We start from the raw sequence: 17,173 nt of genomic DNA on the forward strand, positions 1-17,173 counted from the left end.
ATACAATGCTGATAAGGCTATATACAATGCTGATAAGGCGATAAACAATGCTGATAAGGCTGTATACAATGCTGATAAGGCTATATACAATGCTGATAAGGCTATATACAATGCTGATAAGGTTGTATACAATGCTGATAAGGCTATATACAATGCTGATAAGGCTATATACAATGCTGACAAGGCTATATACAATGCTGATAAGGCTATATACAATGCTGATAAGGCTATATACAATGCTGATAAGGCTATAGACAATGCTGATAAGGCTATAGACAATGCTGATAAGGCTATAGACAATGCTGATAAGGCTATAGACAATGCTGATAAGGCGATATACAATGCTGATAAGGCTATATACAATGCTGATAAGGCTATATACAATGCTGATAAGGCTATATACAATGCTGATAAGGCTATATACAATGCTGATAAGGCTGTATACAATGCTGATAAGGTTGTATACAATGCTGATAAGGCTGTATACAATGCTGAGAAGGCGATATACAATGCTGATAAGGCGATATACAATGCTGAGAAGGCGATATACAATGCTGATAAGGCTGTATACAATGCTGATAAGGCTATAAACAATGCTGATAAGGCTGTATACAATGCTGATAAGGTTGTATACAATGCTGATAAGGCTGTATACAATGCTGATAAGGCTATATACAATGCTGATAAGGCTGTATGCAATGCTGATAAGGCTGTATACAATGCTGATAAGGATGTATACAATGCTGATAAGGATGTATACAATGCTGATAAGGCTATATACAATGCTGATAAGGCTATATACAATGCTGATAAGGCTGTATACAATGCTGATAAGGCTATATACAATGCTGATAAGGCTATATACAATGCTGATAAGGCTATATACAATGCTGATAAGGCTATATACAATGCTGATAAGGCTATATACAATGCTGATAAGGCGATAAACAATGCTGATAAGGCTGTATACAATGCTGATAAGGCTATATACAATGCTGATAAGGCTATATACAATGCTGATAAGGTTGTATACAATGCTGATAAGGCTATATACAATGCTGATAAGGCTATATACAATGCTGACAAGGCTATATACAATGCTGATAAGGCTATATACAATGCCGATAAGGCTATATACAATGCTGATAAGGCTATATACAATGTTGATACGGCTATATACAATGCTGATAAGGTTGTATACAATGCTGATAAGGCTATATACAATGCTGATAAGGCTATATACAATGCTGATAAGGCTATATACAATGCTGATAAGGTTGTAGACAATGCTGATAAGGCTATATACAATGCTGATAAGGCTATATACAATGCTGATAAGGCTATATACAATGCTGATAAGGCTATATACAAGGCTGATAAGGCTGTATACAATGCTGATAAGGCTATATACAATGCTGATAAGGCTAAATACAATGCTGATAAGGCTATATACAATGCTGATAAGGTTGTATACAATGCTGATAAGGCTATAAACAATGCTGATAAGGCTATATACAATGCTGATAAGGCTATATACAATGCTGATAAGGTTGTATACAATGCTGATAAGGCTATAAACAATGCTGATAAGGCTATATACAATGCTGATAAGGCTGTATACAATGCTGATAAGGCCATATACAATGCTTATAAGGCTATATACAATGCTGATAAGGCTATATACAATGCTGATAAGGTTGTATACCATGCTGATAAGGCTATTTACAATGCTGATAAGGCTATATACAATGCTGATAAGGCTATATAAAATGCTGATAAGGCTATATACAATGCTGATAAGGCTATAGACAATGCTGATAAGGCTATATACAATGCTGATAAGGCTATATACAATGCTGATAAGGCGATATACAATGCTGATAAGGCTATATACAATGCTGATAAGGCTATATACAATGCTGATAAGGCTATATACAATGCTGATAAGGCTATATACAATGCTGATAAGGCTATATAAAATGCTGATAAGGCTATATACAATGCTGATAAGGCCATATACAATGCTGATAAGGCTATATACAATGCTGATAAGGCTATATACAATGCTGATAAGGCGATATACAATGCTCATAAGGCTATATACAATGCTGATAAGGCTATATACAATGCTGATAAGGCTATATACAATGCTGATAAGGCTATATACAATGCTGATAGGGCTATATACAATGCTGATAAGGCTATATACAATGCTGATAAGGCTATTTACAATGCTGACAAGGCTATATACAATGCTGATAAGGCTATATAAAATGCTGATAAGGCTATATACAATGCTGATAAGGCCATATACAATGCTGATAAGGCTATATACAATGCTGATAAGGCTATATACAATGCTGATAAGGCGATATACAATGCTGATAAGGCTATATACAATGCTGATAAGGCTATATACAATGCTGATAAGGCTATATACAATGCTGATAAGGCTATATACAATGCTGATAGGGCTATATACAATGCTGATAACGTTGTATACAATGCTGATAAGGCTGTAGACAATGTGGATAAGGCTATATACAATGCTGATAAGGCCATATACAATGCTGATAAGGCTATATACAATGCTGATAAGGCTATATACAATGCTGATAAGGCGATATACAATGCTGATAAGGCTATATACAATGCTGATAAAGTGATATACAATGCTGATAAGGCTATTTACAATGCTGATAAGGCTATATACAATGCTGATAAGGCTATATAAAATGCTGACAAGGCGATATACAATGCTGATAAGGCTATATACAATGCTGATAAAGCGATATACAATGCTGATAAGGCTATTTACAATGCTGATAAGGCTATATACAATGCTGATAAGGCTATATAAAATGCTGATAAGGCTATATACAATGCTGATAAGGCTATAGACCAGGGGTCGGCAACCTTAGGCACGTGTGCCACCATTGGCACGCGGCAGCGTAATCATTGGCACACTGGCGAAAGCAGTGCCCTCTCCGCTGCATGCCAAATCACTTCTTGAACAGCCATTGGCTGTTGCGCGTGTTGCACTATAATAGTATTCCGGTGTGATTGTGCAGGGTGATGAGGTAGATGGATCAGAGCAGAGTCACCATTCCAATTCCAAATTCTTTCACTGGAATAATAATCAAAGATGCACAACATGAGATGCCAGCCTGGCGCATTCAAACACAATATTCGCGGCAACAGGATGTGCTGTAAGAACAGTGGTGTTGTTCACAGCAGATGGTCCGAGGCTGCATCTCCACTCATTATTATTATTCGGACTGGTTTCTGAGTTTTAATATTAATCTCATCATTATTCTGAATTGTATAATAATCGTAGATATAAAATAGGAGATGTAGGCTTGGTGCCTTCCGATACGCCGTTCATGGCAACCTGAGGTGCTGTAAGAGCAACTGTTGTTAACATCCGGTGGTCAGCGGTTGCATCTCCACTCTTTATCATTCAGGCTGCCTTCTGCGTTTTAATATTAATCTCGTCATTATTTTGAGTTTTTTTTATGGGGTGGTAGTAATGAAAATGGGGGTAGTAGTTTTACTCATAACACGCGGCCTGTCTTATTTAGTTTGATTGACGGTACGGCCTCCCACTCACATTTACCACAGGAATTGCAGTGAAGCGGTTCAGGTTCGGTAAAAAAAAAACACCTTTAGAGGCCATTTTTCCCCGCAAGCGGGGGTTGGCCTTTTTCGGGGACCGTGGTTGTTGTTGTTTTTTGGTCCCATTTTTGAAGCAATGTTTTACGGCCGGATGCCCTTCCTGCCGCCAACCCTGTTTGTCGCCTTTTTACGACACACAGGGAATTACCAGTGAACTGGTACTCAAGGTTCGGTAGATGTTCGGTAAATGTTTCTTTAAAATGTTGTTGCAATGCATATGGCCTATATGGATGGAATAAAATTCCATGTCTGTTGGAAATATTTTTTTGATGTGGTGTCATAATTAAACTTAATGTTGAACTTAATGTTGATATGGCACACGAATTAACAAGAACATTTCAAACTGGCACTTCATGTCAAAAAGGTTGCTGACCCCTGCTATAGACAATGCTGATAAGGCTATAGACAATGCTGATAAGGCTATATACAATGCTGATAAGGTTGTATACAATGCTGATAAGGCTATATACAATGCTGATAGGGCTATATACAATGCTGATAAGGTTTTATACAATGCTGATAAGGCTGTATACAATGCTGATAAGGCTATATACAATGCTGATAAGGCCATATACAATGCTGATAAGGCTATATACAATGCTGATAAGGCGATATACAATGCTGATAAGGCGATATACAATGCTGATGAGTCTATATACAATGCTGATAAGGCTATATACAATGCTGATAAGGCTATATACAATGCTGATAAGGCTATATACAATGCTGATAAGGCTATATACAATGCTGATAAGGCTATATACAATGCTGATAAGGCTATATACAATGCTGATAAGGCCATATACAATGCTGATAAGGCTATATACAATGCTGATAAGGCTATATACAATGCTGATAAGGCTATATACAATGCTGATAAGGCTATATACAATGCTGATAAGGCCATATACAATGCTGATAAGGCTGTATACAATGCTGATAAGGCTGTATACAATGCTGATAAGGCTGTATACAATGCTGATAAGGCTATATACAATGCTGATAAGGCTATATACAATGCTGATAAGGCTATATACAATGCTGATAAAGCTATATGCAATGCTGATAAGGCTATATACAATGCTGATAAGGCTATATACAATGCTGATAAGGCCATAGACAATGCTGATAAGGCTATATACAATGCTGATAAGGCTATATACAATGCTGATAAGGTTGTATACAATGCTGATAAGGCTGTATACAATGCTGATAAGGCAATATACAATGCTGATAAGGCTATATACAATGCTGATAAGGCTGTATACAATGCTGATAAGGCTATATACAATGCTGATAAGGCTATATACAATGCTGATAAGGCTATATACAATGCTGATAAGGCTATATACAATGCTGATTAGGCCATAGACAATGCTGATAAGGCTATATACAATGCTGATAAGGCTATATACAATGCTGATAAGGTTGTATACATATACAATGCTGATAAGGCTGTATACAATGCTGATAAGGCTATATACAATGCTGATAAGGCTGTATACAATGCTGATAAGGCTATATACAATGCTGATAAGGCCATAGACAATGCTGATAAGGCTATATACAATGCTGATAAGGCTATATACAATGCTGATAAGGTTGTATACAATGCTGATAAGGCTGTATACAATGCTGATAAGGCTATATACAATGCTGATAAGGCTATATACAATGCTGATAAAGCTATATGCAATGCTGATAAGGCTATATACAATGCTGATAAGGCTATATACAATGATGATAAGGTTGTATACATATACAATGCTGATAAGGCTGTATACAATGCTGATAAGGCTATATACAATGCTGATAAGGCTGTATACAATGCTGATAAGGCTATATACAATGCTGATAAGGCCATAGACAATGCTGATAAGGCTATATACAATGCTGATAAGGCTATATACAATGCTGATAAGGTTGTATACAATGCTGATAAGGCTGTATACAATGCTGATAAGGCTATATACAATGCTGATAAGGCTGTATACAATCCTGATAAGGCTATATAAAATGCTGATAAGGCTATATACAATGCTGATAAGGCTATATACAATGCTGATAAGGCTATATACAATGCTGATAAAGTTGTATACAATGCTGATAAGGCTGTATACAATGCTGATAAGGCTATATACAATGCTGATAAGGCTATATACAATGCTGATAAGGTTGTATACAATGCTGATAAGGCTGTATACAATGCTGATAAGGCTATATACAATGCTGATAAGGCTATATACAATGCTGATAAGGCTATATACAATGCTGATACAATGCTGAATACAATGCTGATTGCATTCTACGGTGATCAATAAAGGCTGCATCTCCTAAAGTGTGATTCAACATCATCTTATCACTGTGTGTAAGGTCGGATGGTGTATAAGGCTGCTTCCATAGCGCTAAACTTCCGGATTTTTAAAGTAAACGATCTTTAAAATCATTATTTGATTAAATTGAAGCGTACACTTGAACACTGCATCGGTATCGTGTTCTAGGAACTCTCTAGTTTAGTCCTTCGATGGGAAGGGCAAACAAACCAATCTGAAATGAATGGAACACAAAATAAATCCTCACAAGATTGTCTTTTTCTGCAGGATGTCCATGGATGATTTTCAGCGACACTTCAAAAGTCTCAGTTTGTGCCATCTTAACCCTGCGGAGAGGCTGGAATCCAGGATATCTGGATGGACAGTTCAGCTGCACGAGGGGAAGTGGATTCGGGGGAGTTCTGCTGGGGGCTGCCGTCGGCACATAGGTTGGTCGGTCAACTTGGGCATAGAAAAGTGATGTTGGAGTCAGATCGTTTTCAAACACAGTTCCCTTAAGTTTGGGATTTTGATACCTAGGGTCCGTAATAAAAATCTCAGCCCACATATAAACTGCCATTCTGGTGTTTCGAAAGCCAGGTGATTCATCAGTGCGTGTACCACTCCTGGAATGGGCGTTAAACAGGCGTGTCCAGTTTTCCAGCATTCGTTGGTGGACGTTAAAATCCCACGATGTCCTTCATAAAGAGTAGGCGATTTATCACCAGCACAATGAACACCAAATTACAAATTCATACCCTAACTGCTGCTGGGAGAGGGATGTTTGGATCGTGATGATCATGTTCCTTCAAGTTTGAAACTTTTCTGGGATTCAAATCCTCCACGTTAGGAGTTTTCAGGGAAACAATTCTCCCATGTGTGGGAATGTATGGGATTTTACTCTCTTGTATGGGGTACTTTTAATTGGGAATCCTCCCATATGTCAGGAATTAAAGGAATTCTAGTTCCTCGACTATATTAAAACTATATTAAAACATTCGACCTGTCCATGATGCCACAGAAACTTTCTGGATGAACCCAGAGTACCAGATGGTGTTGTTACCAAACCCAAATGATGTCGATCTACGCTCACCATGTCTGTGCAGCTTAATTGTGTCCCTGATGCAAAAACCACGAGACAACCAGAGGAATCGACAACCGTACGTTTCCATCGGCTTCTACATTTACCAGGTAGCACAGAATGACGCACACTGCTCTTTCCTCCCGTTTATTCTTCTTCATGTTTGAAATCTTAACGGTGAAGGTTCAAAATTGCAAAAATAATTACAATACTTCTTACATAAAAATTTAAATTATAAAAATAATAATTGTTATTTATTTTATTTCATTAATTGATTTATTATTTTAATAATGAATTTCAATAATCTTAATAATTATTTTAATAAAAATTACATAAAAATAATTACAATAATTTTTATATAAAAATGTAAATTATTATTTTAATAATAATTTACATTTATTATTTTTCATTTATTTATTATTTTAATATAATTAATCATTTATTTTATTATTTTAATAATTTTAATTTTAATAATTATTTAATAAAAATTACAGAAAAATAATTACAATAATTCTTATATAAAAATATAAATTATTATGATAATAATTTTAATTTATTATTTTTTATTTATTTATTTTTTATTTTAATAATTAATAATTTATTTTATTATTTTAATAATTTTAATTTTAATAATTATTTAATAAAAATTACAGAAAAAGAATTAAAATACTTCTTACATAAAATTTTAATTATTATAATAATTTTAAATTAAATTTTTTTATTTAATTAATTTATTATTTTAATAATTAAGAATTTTTATTTATTATTTAAATAATTTTAATAATCCTTTAAATAAAAATTACATAAAAATAATTACAATACTGAAATAAAATTACAATACTTTTCATTGATGACCAATGAAAAGCTTCAGATGTGTGTGATACTACATAAGGATAACAACATCTTTATCCCACCCCGTCCCCCTTTGCAGATATCCCCAGAGGTAGGACATTTCTAACTTGCTTTTAAACCCACCTGACATAATCTTTTGAAATGTATCTCTTTGAGCCTAAAATAAATAAATGAACATTTGGTAGAAACCCTGTGGTGGTACGGATCTCACGAAACATGAGTGTTCCGTGTGTTTTCAGACCACAGCACATCTCCCATCCAACTTCTTCATGAGTGAGCAGCCCATCTTATTCACACCCCAGTTTGTAAACCATCGTGAGGTGAGCCTCCGCTGCCAGCTACCCCCTGGCTCATACGTCATCATCCCTGCAACCTTCAACAGTGATGAGGAGGCAGAGTTCATCTTGAGGATATTCAGCCAAAGTTCCATCGATACTCGGTACCTATACACTGAGGTGCACTCAATTGGGATCACTGTATTCTCCTAAACCCTGATCCTTTTTCCTACAGCGTGGACAACTCAGCATGAGGTGCTTCATTAATGATGTTAGTGCATGATGTATCCAAGCACATTTTGATACTCAATTGGCAATTCCTTTTGATTGATAAAAGGTTTAAAGATTCCCATGACGATTCCCAATGTAATTCCGCTTTAACAACATTTTCTCACTGATTATTTCCCTTGTTGAACGTCAGGAATAATTCATGAAGTTGTGTCGAAAGTTGATGCAATCACCCATTGATGTGTCCTAGATGTGTCCTAGATGTGTCCATTGATGTGTTCAGATATATTGTCACATACATTGCCATTATCCCGAGCTTTAGTGATTGATTAATAGGATATTTAACAACCACTGTTGTTCACATTAAAGCCAAATTGCGTCAATGAAGGTGGATATTAAATAAATTTAAAGCTATATTCCCCTAAGCTAGTCGATCATATATATGAACTTTTGCATTGATCTGTTAAGCAGTTCTGGAGAATATATTTTACATTTTTATTTTCAATACAATATGGCCGCCAGATCACGTGACCGGTGACATCATAAGTTTTATTCTTCGGTCACATGGAGTCGTAGATCAGATATATGAATTCTCACATTTTTTGGATAAAAATTTAGATTCAACCAATTATGGCTGGAATACCACTTCACCGATGACATCATTGCTATCACTCTATATATCCCACGGGGAGGTGATGGTATATGCCAAGTTTCAATTTTTTTCATGGAGCAGTTTCAGAGAAAATGTCCAATTTAAATTTTTTTATCCAATATGGCTGCCATACCATGTGACCTGTGATGTCAGAGTTAACAATAAAATATTCTCCATGGGGAGTCCCTCCTGTGTTTAATTCACATCGATTGGACAAGTTTGGGTTTATATGCACAGGGGGCATAATTATGTACAATTTGATACCATCCGTGCAAATCCAGAGTAAATATTAGTGCCTGTATGTAACATTTATCAAAATTTGAAATATCGTAAATCGCGTACATGACGAGCCACATGAGTACGCTCATAAGTCAGTTGTGTGAACTTTCAGATAATGACAACCTCGTCCCAAAAGTCCCCAAAAGTTCCCTCCAGCCAAATAACTAGGTTTTTGGTATATATGTTGGAACCCATCTGTGGATCGGTCCCATCGGCCGATGGGTCTGACCCATCTGTGGATGCACGAGAAATGACAATGCAGACCCATCGGCCGATGGGTCTGCGCCATCTGCGGATGTGTTGTTCACCTTGAAGGAATGTGTTGACAGAATGGTGCTCTTCAATCAGGTACACAGTCATTGGAATTACATGTGGTAGGAATTTAACAGAGATGATTTTAAAATGTTTTATTATCTATTTCTACCCATCTATTTATACATTTTGTCAATACATTTTGTAACTAACAGATACATTAACAGATTAGGGTTAGGGTTGTTAGAGTTAGGGTTGTTAGGGTTAGGGTTAGGGTTAGGGTTAGGGTTAGTTGTTAGGGTTAGGGTTAGGGTTAGTTGTGAGGGTTAGGGTTAGGGTTAGGGTTAGTTGTGAGGGTTAGGGTTAGGGTTGTTAGGGTTAGGGTTAGGGTTAGGGTTAGGGTTAGGTTAACTCATCCACCATTGATGCATACACATTCCTTCAAGGTGAACAACACATCCGCAGATGGCGCAGACCCATCGGCCGATGGGTCTGCATTGTCATTTCTCGTGCATCCACAGATGGGTCGCCAAACGGGTCAGACCCATCGGCCGATGGGACCGATCCACAGATGGGTTCCAACATATACACTGATGCATGAATGAAATTGATGAAATGGGCCCCTGGTTCCCACACTATCTCGCTTACAGTGTAAAGCGAGTGCAGCACAGATCCCATAGAAACTCCTTTACATGATCCCAAACTCATTGTAACTGAGTATGCCCTGCAAGTATCCCAATTATTCTGAAAACTCCTCAGCCCTTTGTACAATAATTGTACTTCTGAACAAATAAATTAATAATGAAACAGTTTTGTGGAAAAATATTTAACAAAACACATGTTTGCATTTTATTCCATTTTTCTTTGCAGAGAATTTGATGAAGAAATGCATTTTTCTCCTTTTAAGGTACAGTGCAACCTGGACAATAATTCTGTGACTTTTCTTGATCACCAACCTCTATTTACTAACTCTGGCCCCTTGTGATTCCAGCCAATCAGCAAGAGCGATACGACGAAGGACTTGATTCAGGAGAAAAAATGTGAAGAGCTGTTTAAAAAGTTTGCAACAAAAGTACGTTTAGCACTCGGCATTGCGAGCACAACTTACAACCACGGTCAGAAAACTATCGGCAAAACCTCCCAACTTTGAGGAAACACTCTTCTGACCCCATTCTGCACCCACTCTCTAGGACGGTGACATTGATGCCCGGAAACTGCAGGCGCTTCTGAAGAAAATCACTGAAAAACGTAATGAGGGAGGGAGTGACTCGGATCTGGAGGTGGCCATCTTTGAGGGTTGACGGTTGCGATGAGATGTGTTCAATAAGGGTCTCCCAATGAGATGCTCATAATCGTCCAACCGATTCTTTTTTGTTTCGGTATTTCAAGATATAAGTACGGCATATAAAATTATTGATTATATATATATATATATATATATATATATATATATATATATATATATCTGTGCAGTGTCTGTGTTGTCCTGTGTTGTCTTGGCACTGAAATACTCCCTCAAACTTTTGTGAAATCGTACCAAACTTCTGGTATGCACCTACCTCTCCCGTGGGTATGTCCTAAGGGTATTATTTTGAAAAAAGTTCCAATTTTTTTTTTTCAACTTACGTTTTCAACTTCAATTTTTTATAAAATGTAATATCACGTATTTACAAATACATTTGTGCATTATGATTGTTTGAATTATGATTGGTGAAAACCATGCCAAAACAGCAACTCAGGTACAGTCATTTATCTATATCTACTTATCTGGGCAGTGTCTGTTGTCACTGAACTACTCCCTGAAACTTTTGTTTCCGTGGTTGTGAAGTGTTTTTAACAACATGGTGGTGGTTTTGAATTACATGGTGGTAAAGTGTTTTGATTTACGTGGTGGTGAGGTGTTTTGAATTACGTGGTGGTGAGGTGTTTTAAATTACATGGTGGTGAGGTGTTTTTAATTACATGGTGGTGAGGTATTTTGAATTACATGGTGGTAAGGTGTTTTGATTAACATGGTTGTGAGGTGTTTTGAATTGCATGGTGGTAAGGTGTTTTGATTTACGTGGTGGTGAGGTGTTCTTCGATTACGTGGTGGTGAGGTGTTTTGAATTACATGGTGGTGAGGTGTTTTGAATTACATGGTGGTGAGGTGTTTTGAATTACATGGGGTTGAGGTGTTTTGAATTATGTGGTGGTGAGGTGTTTTAAATTAAGTGGGGATGAGGTGTTTTAAATTTAGTGGGGGTGAGCTGTTTTTAATGAAGTGGGGGTGAGGTGTTTTAAATTCCTTTTTTTTTTTTTTTTTGTATACAGAATCGAGGCTCGTGAACGAGCTAACATTTATCAACAACAAAAAAAATCAAACAGGCAAACAAAATATATAAAAAGGGGAGCGGTAGACAAGATGGGGAGAGAAGGGGAGCACACAAACACAACATTTGAGAGCAGGGACATCGGGAGATGTGTGGGAGGGAGAGGGCTTGGGGGGAGGAGGCGTGGGAAGGGGTAGGGGGTGGGAGAAGTATAAAACACAAGGACACCAAGGACTTCCAGCAAGAAGTTGGTATTTCCAAAAAGTGGATTTGGGGTGAAATTAGCAGGGGTAGAAAAGATCAAGGTTTTGGATGGGGAAAGATAAGAGATGATGGTGAACAGCCGTTTTAAAAACCTGGAGGGAGGAGTGGGATTGAAGAGAGTGAGGGAGTTTGTTCCAGAGGCGGGAGAAAAGAAGAATGAAGGAGTGAAGGTGAGCAGAGAGTCTTGATTTTGGCAGTTTAACCATAAGAGGGTTGCAGGCAGATCTTGTGCGACCTGTAGGAATATTTGGGGGACAGAGCCCAGAGAGAGCTGGGGGAGCAAGGCCAGAGAGGAGTCGGTAGAAGACGGAAAGACCACCAACCTGCCTGCGGTGAGTGAGTGAAAGGCCCTCAGAGATAGCTTCATCGCGGTAGATTCCAATGATTCTGAACGCTTTGGTTTCAACAGCGTGAAGACGAGCTAGGTGTGAGGCAGGAGCACCAGCCCAGAGGGGAGAGCAGTACTACATTGAGCTGCGGATGAAAGCCTTGTATGTGGTGAGGAGCTCATGTGTGCCAAGGAAAACTTGTTGGTGATGTGTTTTAAATTAGGTGGGGTGAGGTGTTTTAAATTATGTGGGGGTGAGGTATTTTAAATTACATGGGGGTGAGGTGTTTTTAATTTTGTGGTGGTGAGGTGTAATCGTCCTAAACTTCCAGTCTGCACCGACCCCTCCCGTATGTATGTGCTGAGGGGTTCTTTTTTGAATTTTATACATTTTTTCAATCTAAATTGCTTATAAAAATGTCATATCACAAACACTACAAATAAATTTGTGCAAAATAATTGTTTGTATTATGATTGGTGTAAATCATGTCAACACAGCAACTCAGGTACAGTCATTATCCTCAGCTAAAATAAGGCCGTTCCTCAGTAACGACGCGTGGTGAGGTGAGCGCAGTGAGCCTAGCCAAGCTAGTATATATATATATACAGACTTGGCATTTAATATGGAATTATTTTTTTTCTTGACTTGGGTTTACTTTCTGAACTCAATATATCAATCTGGTGAGTTTCTTTTACCCTTCGGTGATGTCTTTGTTGAAAGAACCATGTCACTGATTGTCTTTCGCAGCAAGAAGTCAATAATAGGATGATATCACAGGTGGCATGACAAAATGTAAGGACAGGTACATTTGATGATTGGCTTCACAATCGGGTATATAAGGGTTGTTGCATTCTGTATTAGTGGAAAACAACTGCTGCACGACTACAAAAGTTATTGCCGCTTCCTCTGGAGATGGTCCGTCAACTTGACAATGCTGGTTGTCTTGGAGTGGTGGCTTTACGAAATTCTGGCATGAAACAGTGTGCTATTGCTCGGCAGTATGGCATCACTCAAGGTCAGGTGTCAAAGATCCTGAAACGAAATGCTCAGAGGGGTGTCCCTACTCCAATACCGAGGCCAGGACGTTCACGCAGAACCACAAGGAAAGATGATTGCCAGCTGCACCAGTTTTCTGCAATGGCCGTACCAAGTCAGCTAATCGGCTTTGGGCTGAGTGACAGCAACTGACAAATGTGCCTGTATCCAGAAGGCTAGTCAACCAAAGACTGGTTCAAGCAGGCTATCGTGCCAGGCATCCCCTGAGAAAGCCACGCTTGACCAGACAACACAGCCAGCGCCGATTGCAGTGGGCCAGAGAGCACCGTCAATGGCAGCCAGGACACTGGAATCACATGACCTTCAGTGGCGAGTCTAGATTTCTGGTCTATCGTCAAGATGGCCGCGTCCGAGTGCGCAGACAAGTGCATGAAGCCCACAACGAAGATTGTATAGTGCCAAGAGTCCAAGCTGGAGGTGGTGGGGTGACCGTTTGGGCTGCTTTTCATGCAGGGGGCAAAACTGACCTGGTTGTTCTGAATGGAAACCTGAACCAGTTCAAGTACAGAGTCATTCTGGAAGAAACATTGCTTCCATTTGCTCGTGCAGCCTTTCGAGGAAACTTTGTCTTCCAAGATGACAATGCACGGCCTCATCGTGCTCGCATGATCCAACACTTTCTTGCTGACCGTGGTGTAGAGCATATGGAGTGGCTTGCCATGTCCCCAGATATGAATCCGATAGAGAACTTGTGGGCAGAATTAACGTGTCAAATCGACAACTTGGACCAGCAGCCTACCTCTGTGCGTGAATTGCTGCAGACTATTGACACTGCATGGCAAGCGATTCCTGTCCAAACCTTGGCAAATCTTGTGACCGGCATGCCTCGACGTGTACGTGCTCTCTTGAATGCTCGTGGGGGTTACACGAAATACTGAACTGTAATTTTACTGTCCATAATCCCAGTCATAATTTAGCTTTTGTTTTTGTTGAATTTTTTTTTGCCTAATCTGCAAAATAAAGAGATAATTCTGGAAAACGTACAGAAGTTTAACACAGTACTGTCCGTGAAATGAGTTCGATGTCAGTTTACATCACTTTCAAGGATCAATTTATTTGCTTCGAAATGTCAAATGTGGTTTTTGTTTCTTTTAAAGGTCGCATTAACAAAATCTAGAATAATTTCAACATAATTCCAATGAACTTTTGGTTCTAAGTCATCTTGAAAAGTAAGTTCACCCCCACAAAAATATATTCCATATTAAATGCCAAGTCTGTATATATATATATATATATATATATATATATATATATATATATATATATATATATATATATATATATATATATATATATATATATATATATATCCTCGTATATATACATGTCCTCGTATATATACAGACTTGGCATTTAATATGGAATATTTTTTTTCCTTGACTTGGGTTTACTTTTTTAACTCAGTATATCAATCTGGTGAGTTTCTTTTACACTTTGGTGATTTATTTGTTAAAAGAACCATGTCACTGATTGTCACAGCAAGAAGTCAACAACAGGATTATATCACAGGTGGCGTGGCAAAATGTACGGACAGGTGCATTTGACGATTGGCTTCACAGTCGGGTATACAAGGGTTGTTGCGTTCTGTATTAGTGGAAAACAACTGCTGCACGTCTCCAAAAGTTATTGCCGCTTCCTCTGGAGATGGTCCGTCAACTCGACAATGCTGTTTGTCATGGAGTGGTGGCTTTACGAAATTACAGCATGAAAGAGCGTGCTATTGCTCGGCAGTATGGCATCACTCAAGGTCAGGTGTCAAAGATCCTGAAACGAAATGCTCAGAGGGGTGTCCCTACTCCAATACCGAGGCCAGGACGTCCCCACAGAACCACAAGGAGGGATGATTGCCAGCTGCACCGGTTAGTCCACAATGGCCGGACCAAGTCAGCTAATCGGCTTAGGGCTGATGGAAGCAACTGACAAATGTGCCTGTATCCAGAAGGCGAGTCAACCAACGACTGGTTCAAGCAGGCTATCGTGCCAGGCGTCCCCTGAGAAAGCCACGCCTGACCAGACAACACTGCCAGTGCCGATTGCAGTGGGCCAGAGAGCACCGTCAATGGCAGCCGGGACACTGGAATCATGTGATCTTCAGTGACGAGTCTAGATTTCTGGTCTATCGTCAAGATGGCCGCGTCCGAGTGCGCAGACAAGTGCATGAAGCCTACAACAAAGATTGTATAGTGCCAAGAGTCCAAGCTGGAGGTGGTGGGGTGACCGTTTGGGCTGCTTTTCATGCAGGGGGCAAAACTGACCTGGTTGTTCTGAATGGAAACCTGAGCCAGTTCAAGTGCAGGGCCATTCTGGAAGAAACATTGCTTCCATTTGCTCGTGCAGCCTTTCGAGGAAACTTTGTCTTCCAAGATGACAATGCACGGCCTCATCATGCTCGCATGATCCAACACTTTCTTGCTGACCGTGGTGTCGAGCATATGGAGTGGCCTGCCATGTCCCCGGATATGAATCCGATAGAGAACTTGTGGGCAGAATTAACGCGTCAAATCGACAACTTGGACCAGCAGCCCACCTCTGTGCGTGAATTGCAGCAGGCTATTGTCACTGCATGGCAAGCGATTCCTGTCCAAACCTTGGCAAATCTCGTGAACAGCATGCCTCAACGTGTACGTGCTCTCCTGAATGCTCGTGGGGGTTACACGAAGTACTGAACTGTAATTTTACTGTCCGTAATCCCAGTCGTAATTTAACTTTTGTTTTTGTTAAAAAAAAAATTGCCTAATGTGCAAAATAAAGAGATACTTCTGGAAAACGTGCAGAAGTTTAACACAGTACCGCCATGAATTGAGTTCGATATCAGTTTACATCACTTTCAAGGATCAATTTATTTGCTTCGAAATGTCAAATGTGGTTTTTGTTTCTTTTAAAGGTCACATTAACAAAATCTAGAATAATTTCAACATAATTCCAATGAACTTTTGGTTCTAAGACATCTTGAAAAGTAAGTTCACCCCCACAAAAAAAATATTCCATATTAAATGCCAAGTCTGTATATATATGTATTGTTGCGGATATGAGGACTGTATTTTTTTGGATTGTGTGTATTATTATTATTGTTTAATCTGCGCCTCCTGCCTCCGGAGCTGTGTAAAGGTCAAAGGGCGTCCCATAATTAGTCCATAAAGCATCCACACCACAGCCAATCATAGAATACCCCTGTTCGATAGTTATATCTTATTATGTGTTTTAGGGTAAGGCTGTGTCTCCCATTAATTGAAATACTCCATTGCACCAGTGAAAGAGATAGATTCCCTTCATTCCCACTCCCAAAACTTCCATTCCCCCTTTTCGTCAATTGCCATTCGCATTGCCAACTGCATTTTCGGCGGTTTTCTCTTCATCCGCCATTGACCACGAGGCAGGGTTGGGGAAGAAAGGCGGGTCCCCACCTCGTCATAGAGGGAAGGAGTGAGTCAGCCCCACTCAACCAACCACGAACAAGGGGTTGGACTTGGAGAGGGTGTGGAGAGAAACATCGAGGAGGTTCGCGAAGGTTGAGGGGTGGGGCCTATATAACCCACGGCAGGGCGTTTCCCAAGCGGCAGACAGGAGATGATGAGCTTTTACCGAAACTGTGAGAGAAGTCCAGAG

General features: G+C 39.0%; 2 protein-coding genes across 2 annotated transcripts in view; one reads left to right on the forward strand and one right to left on the reverse strand.

The window, feature by feature from the left end:
* LOC137437920 (uncharacterized) overlaps positions 1–17,173 on the reverse strand; it is a 422,503-nt gene that overhangs the window by 161,282 nt on the left and 244,048 nt on the right. The window lies entirely within an intron of this gene.
* LOC137437918 (calpain-1 catalytic subunit) overlaps positions 1–17,173 on the forward strand; it is a 73,171-nt gene that overhangs the window by 34,910 nt on the left and 21,088 nt on the right. The window contains exons 9-15 of the mRNA XM_068132660.2: positions 6,276–6,436; positions 7,009–7,178; positions 8,000–8,011; positions 8,160–8,359; positions 10,477–10,513; positions 10,598–10,678; positions 10,797–10,854. Of these exons, the coding sequence (XP_067988761.2) occupies positions 6,276–6,436; positions 7,009–7,178; positions 8,000–8,011; positions 8,160–8,359; positions 10,477–10,513; positions 10,598–10,678; positions 10,797–10,854 (719 nt within the window). The remainder of the gene's footprint in view (positions 1–6,275; positions 6,437–7,008; positions 7,179–7,999; positions 8,012–8,159; positions 8,360–10,476; positions 10,514–10,597; positions 10,679–10,796; positions 10,855–17,173) is intronic.

Source organism: Myxine glutinosa, assembly GCF_964187855.1.
Source record: "Myxine glutinosa chromosome 12 unlocalized genomic scaffold, kmMyxGlut1.1 SUPER_12_unloc_2, whole genome shotgun sequence".
Classification (NCBI taxonomy): Eukaryota; Metazoa; Chordata; class Myxini; order Myxiniformes; family Myxinidae; genus Myxine; species Myxine glutinosa.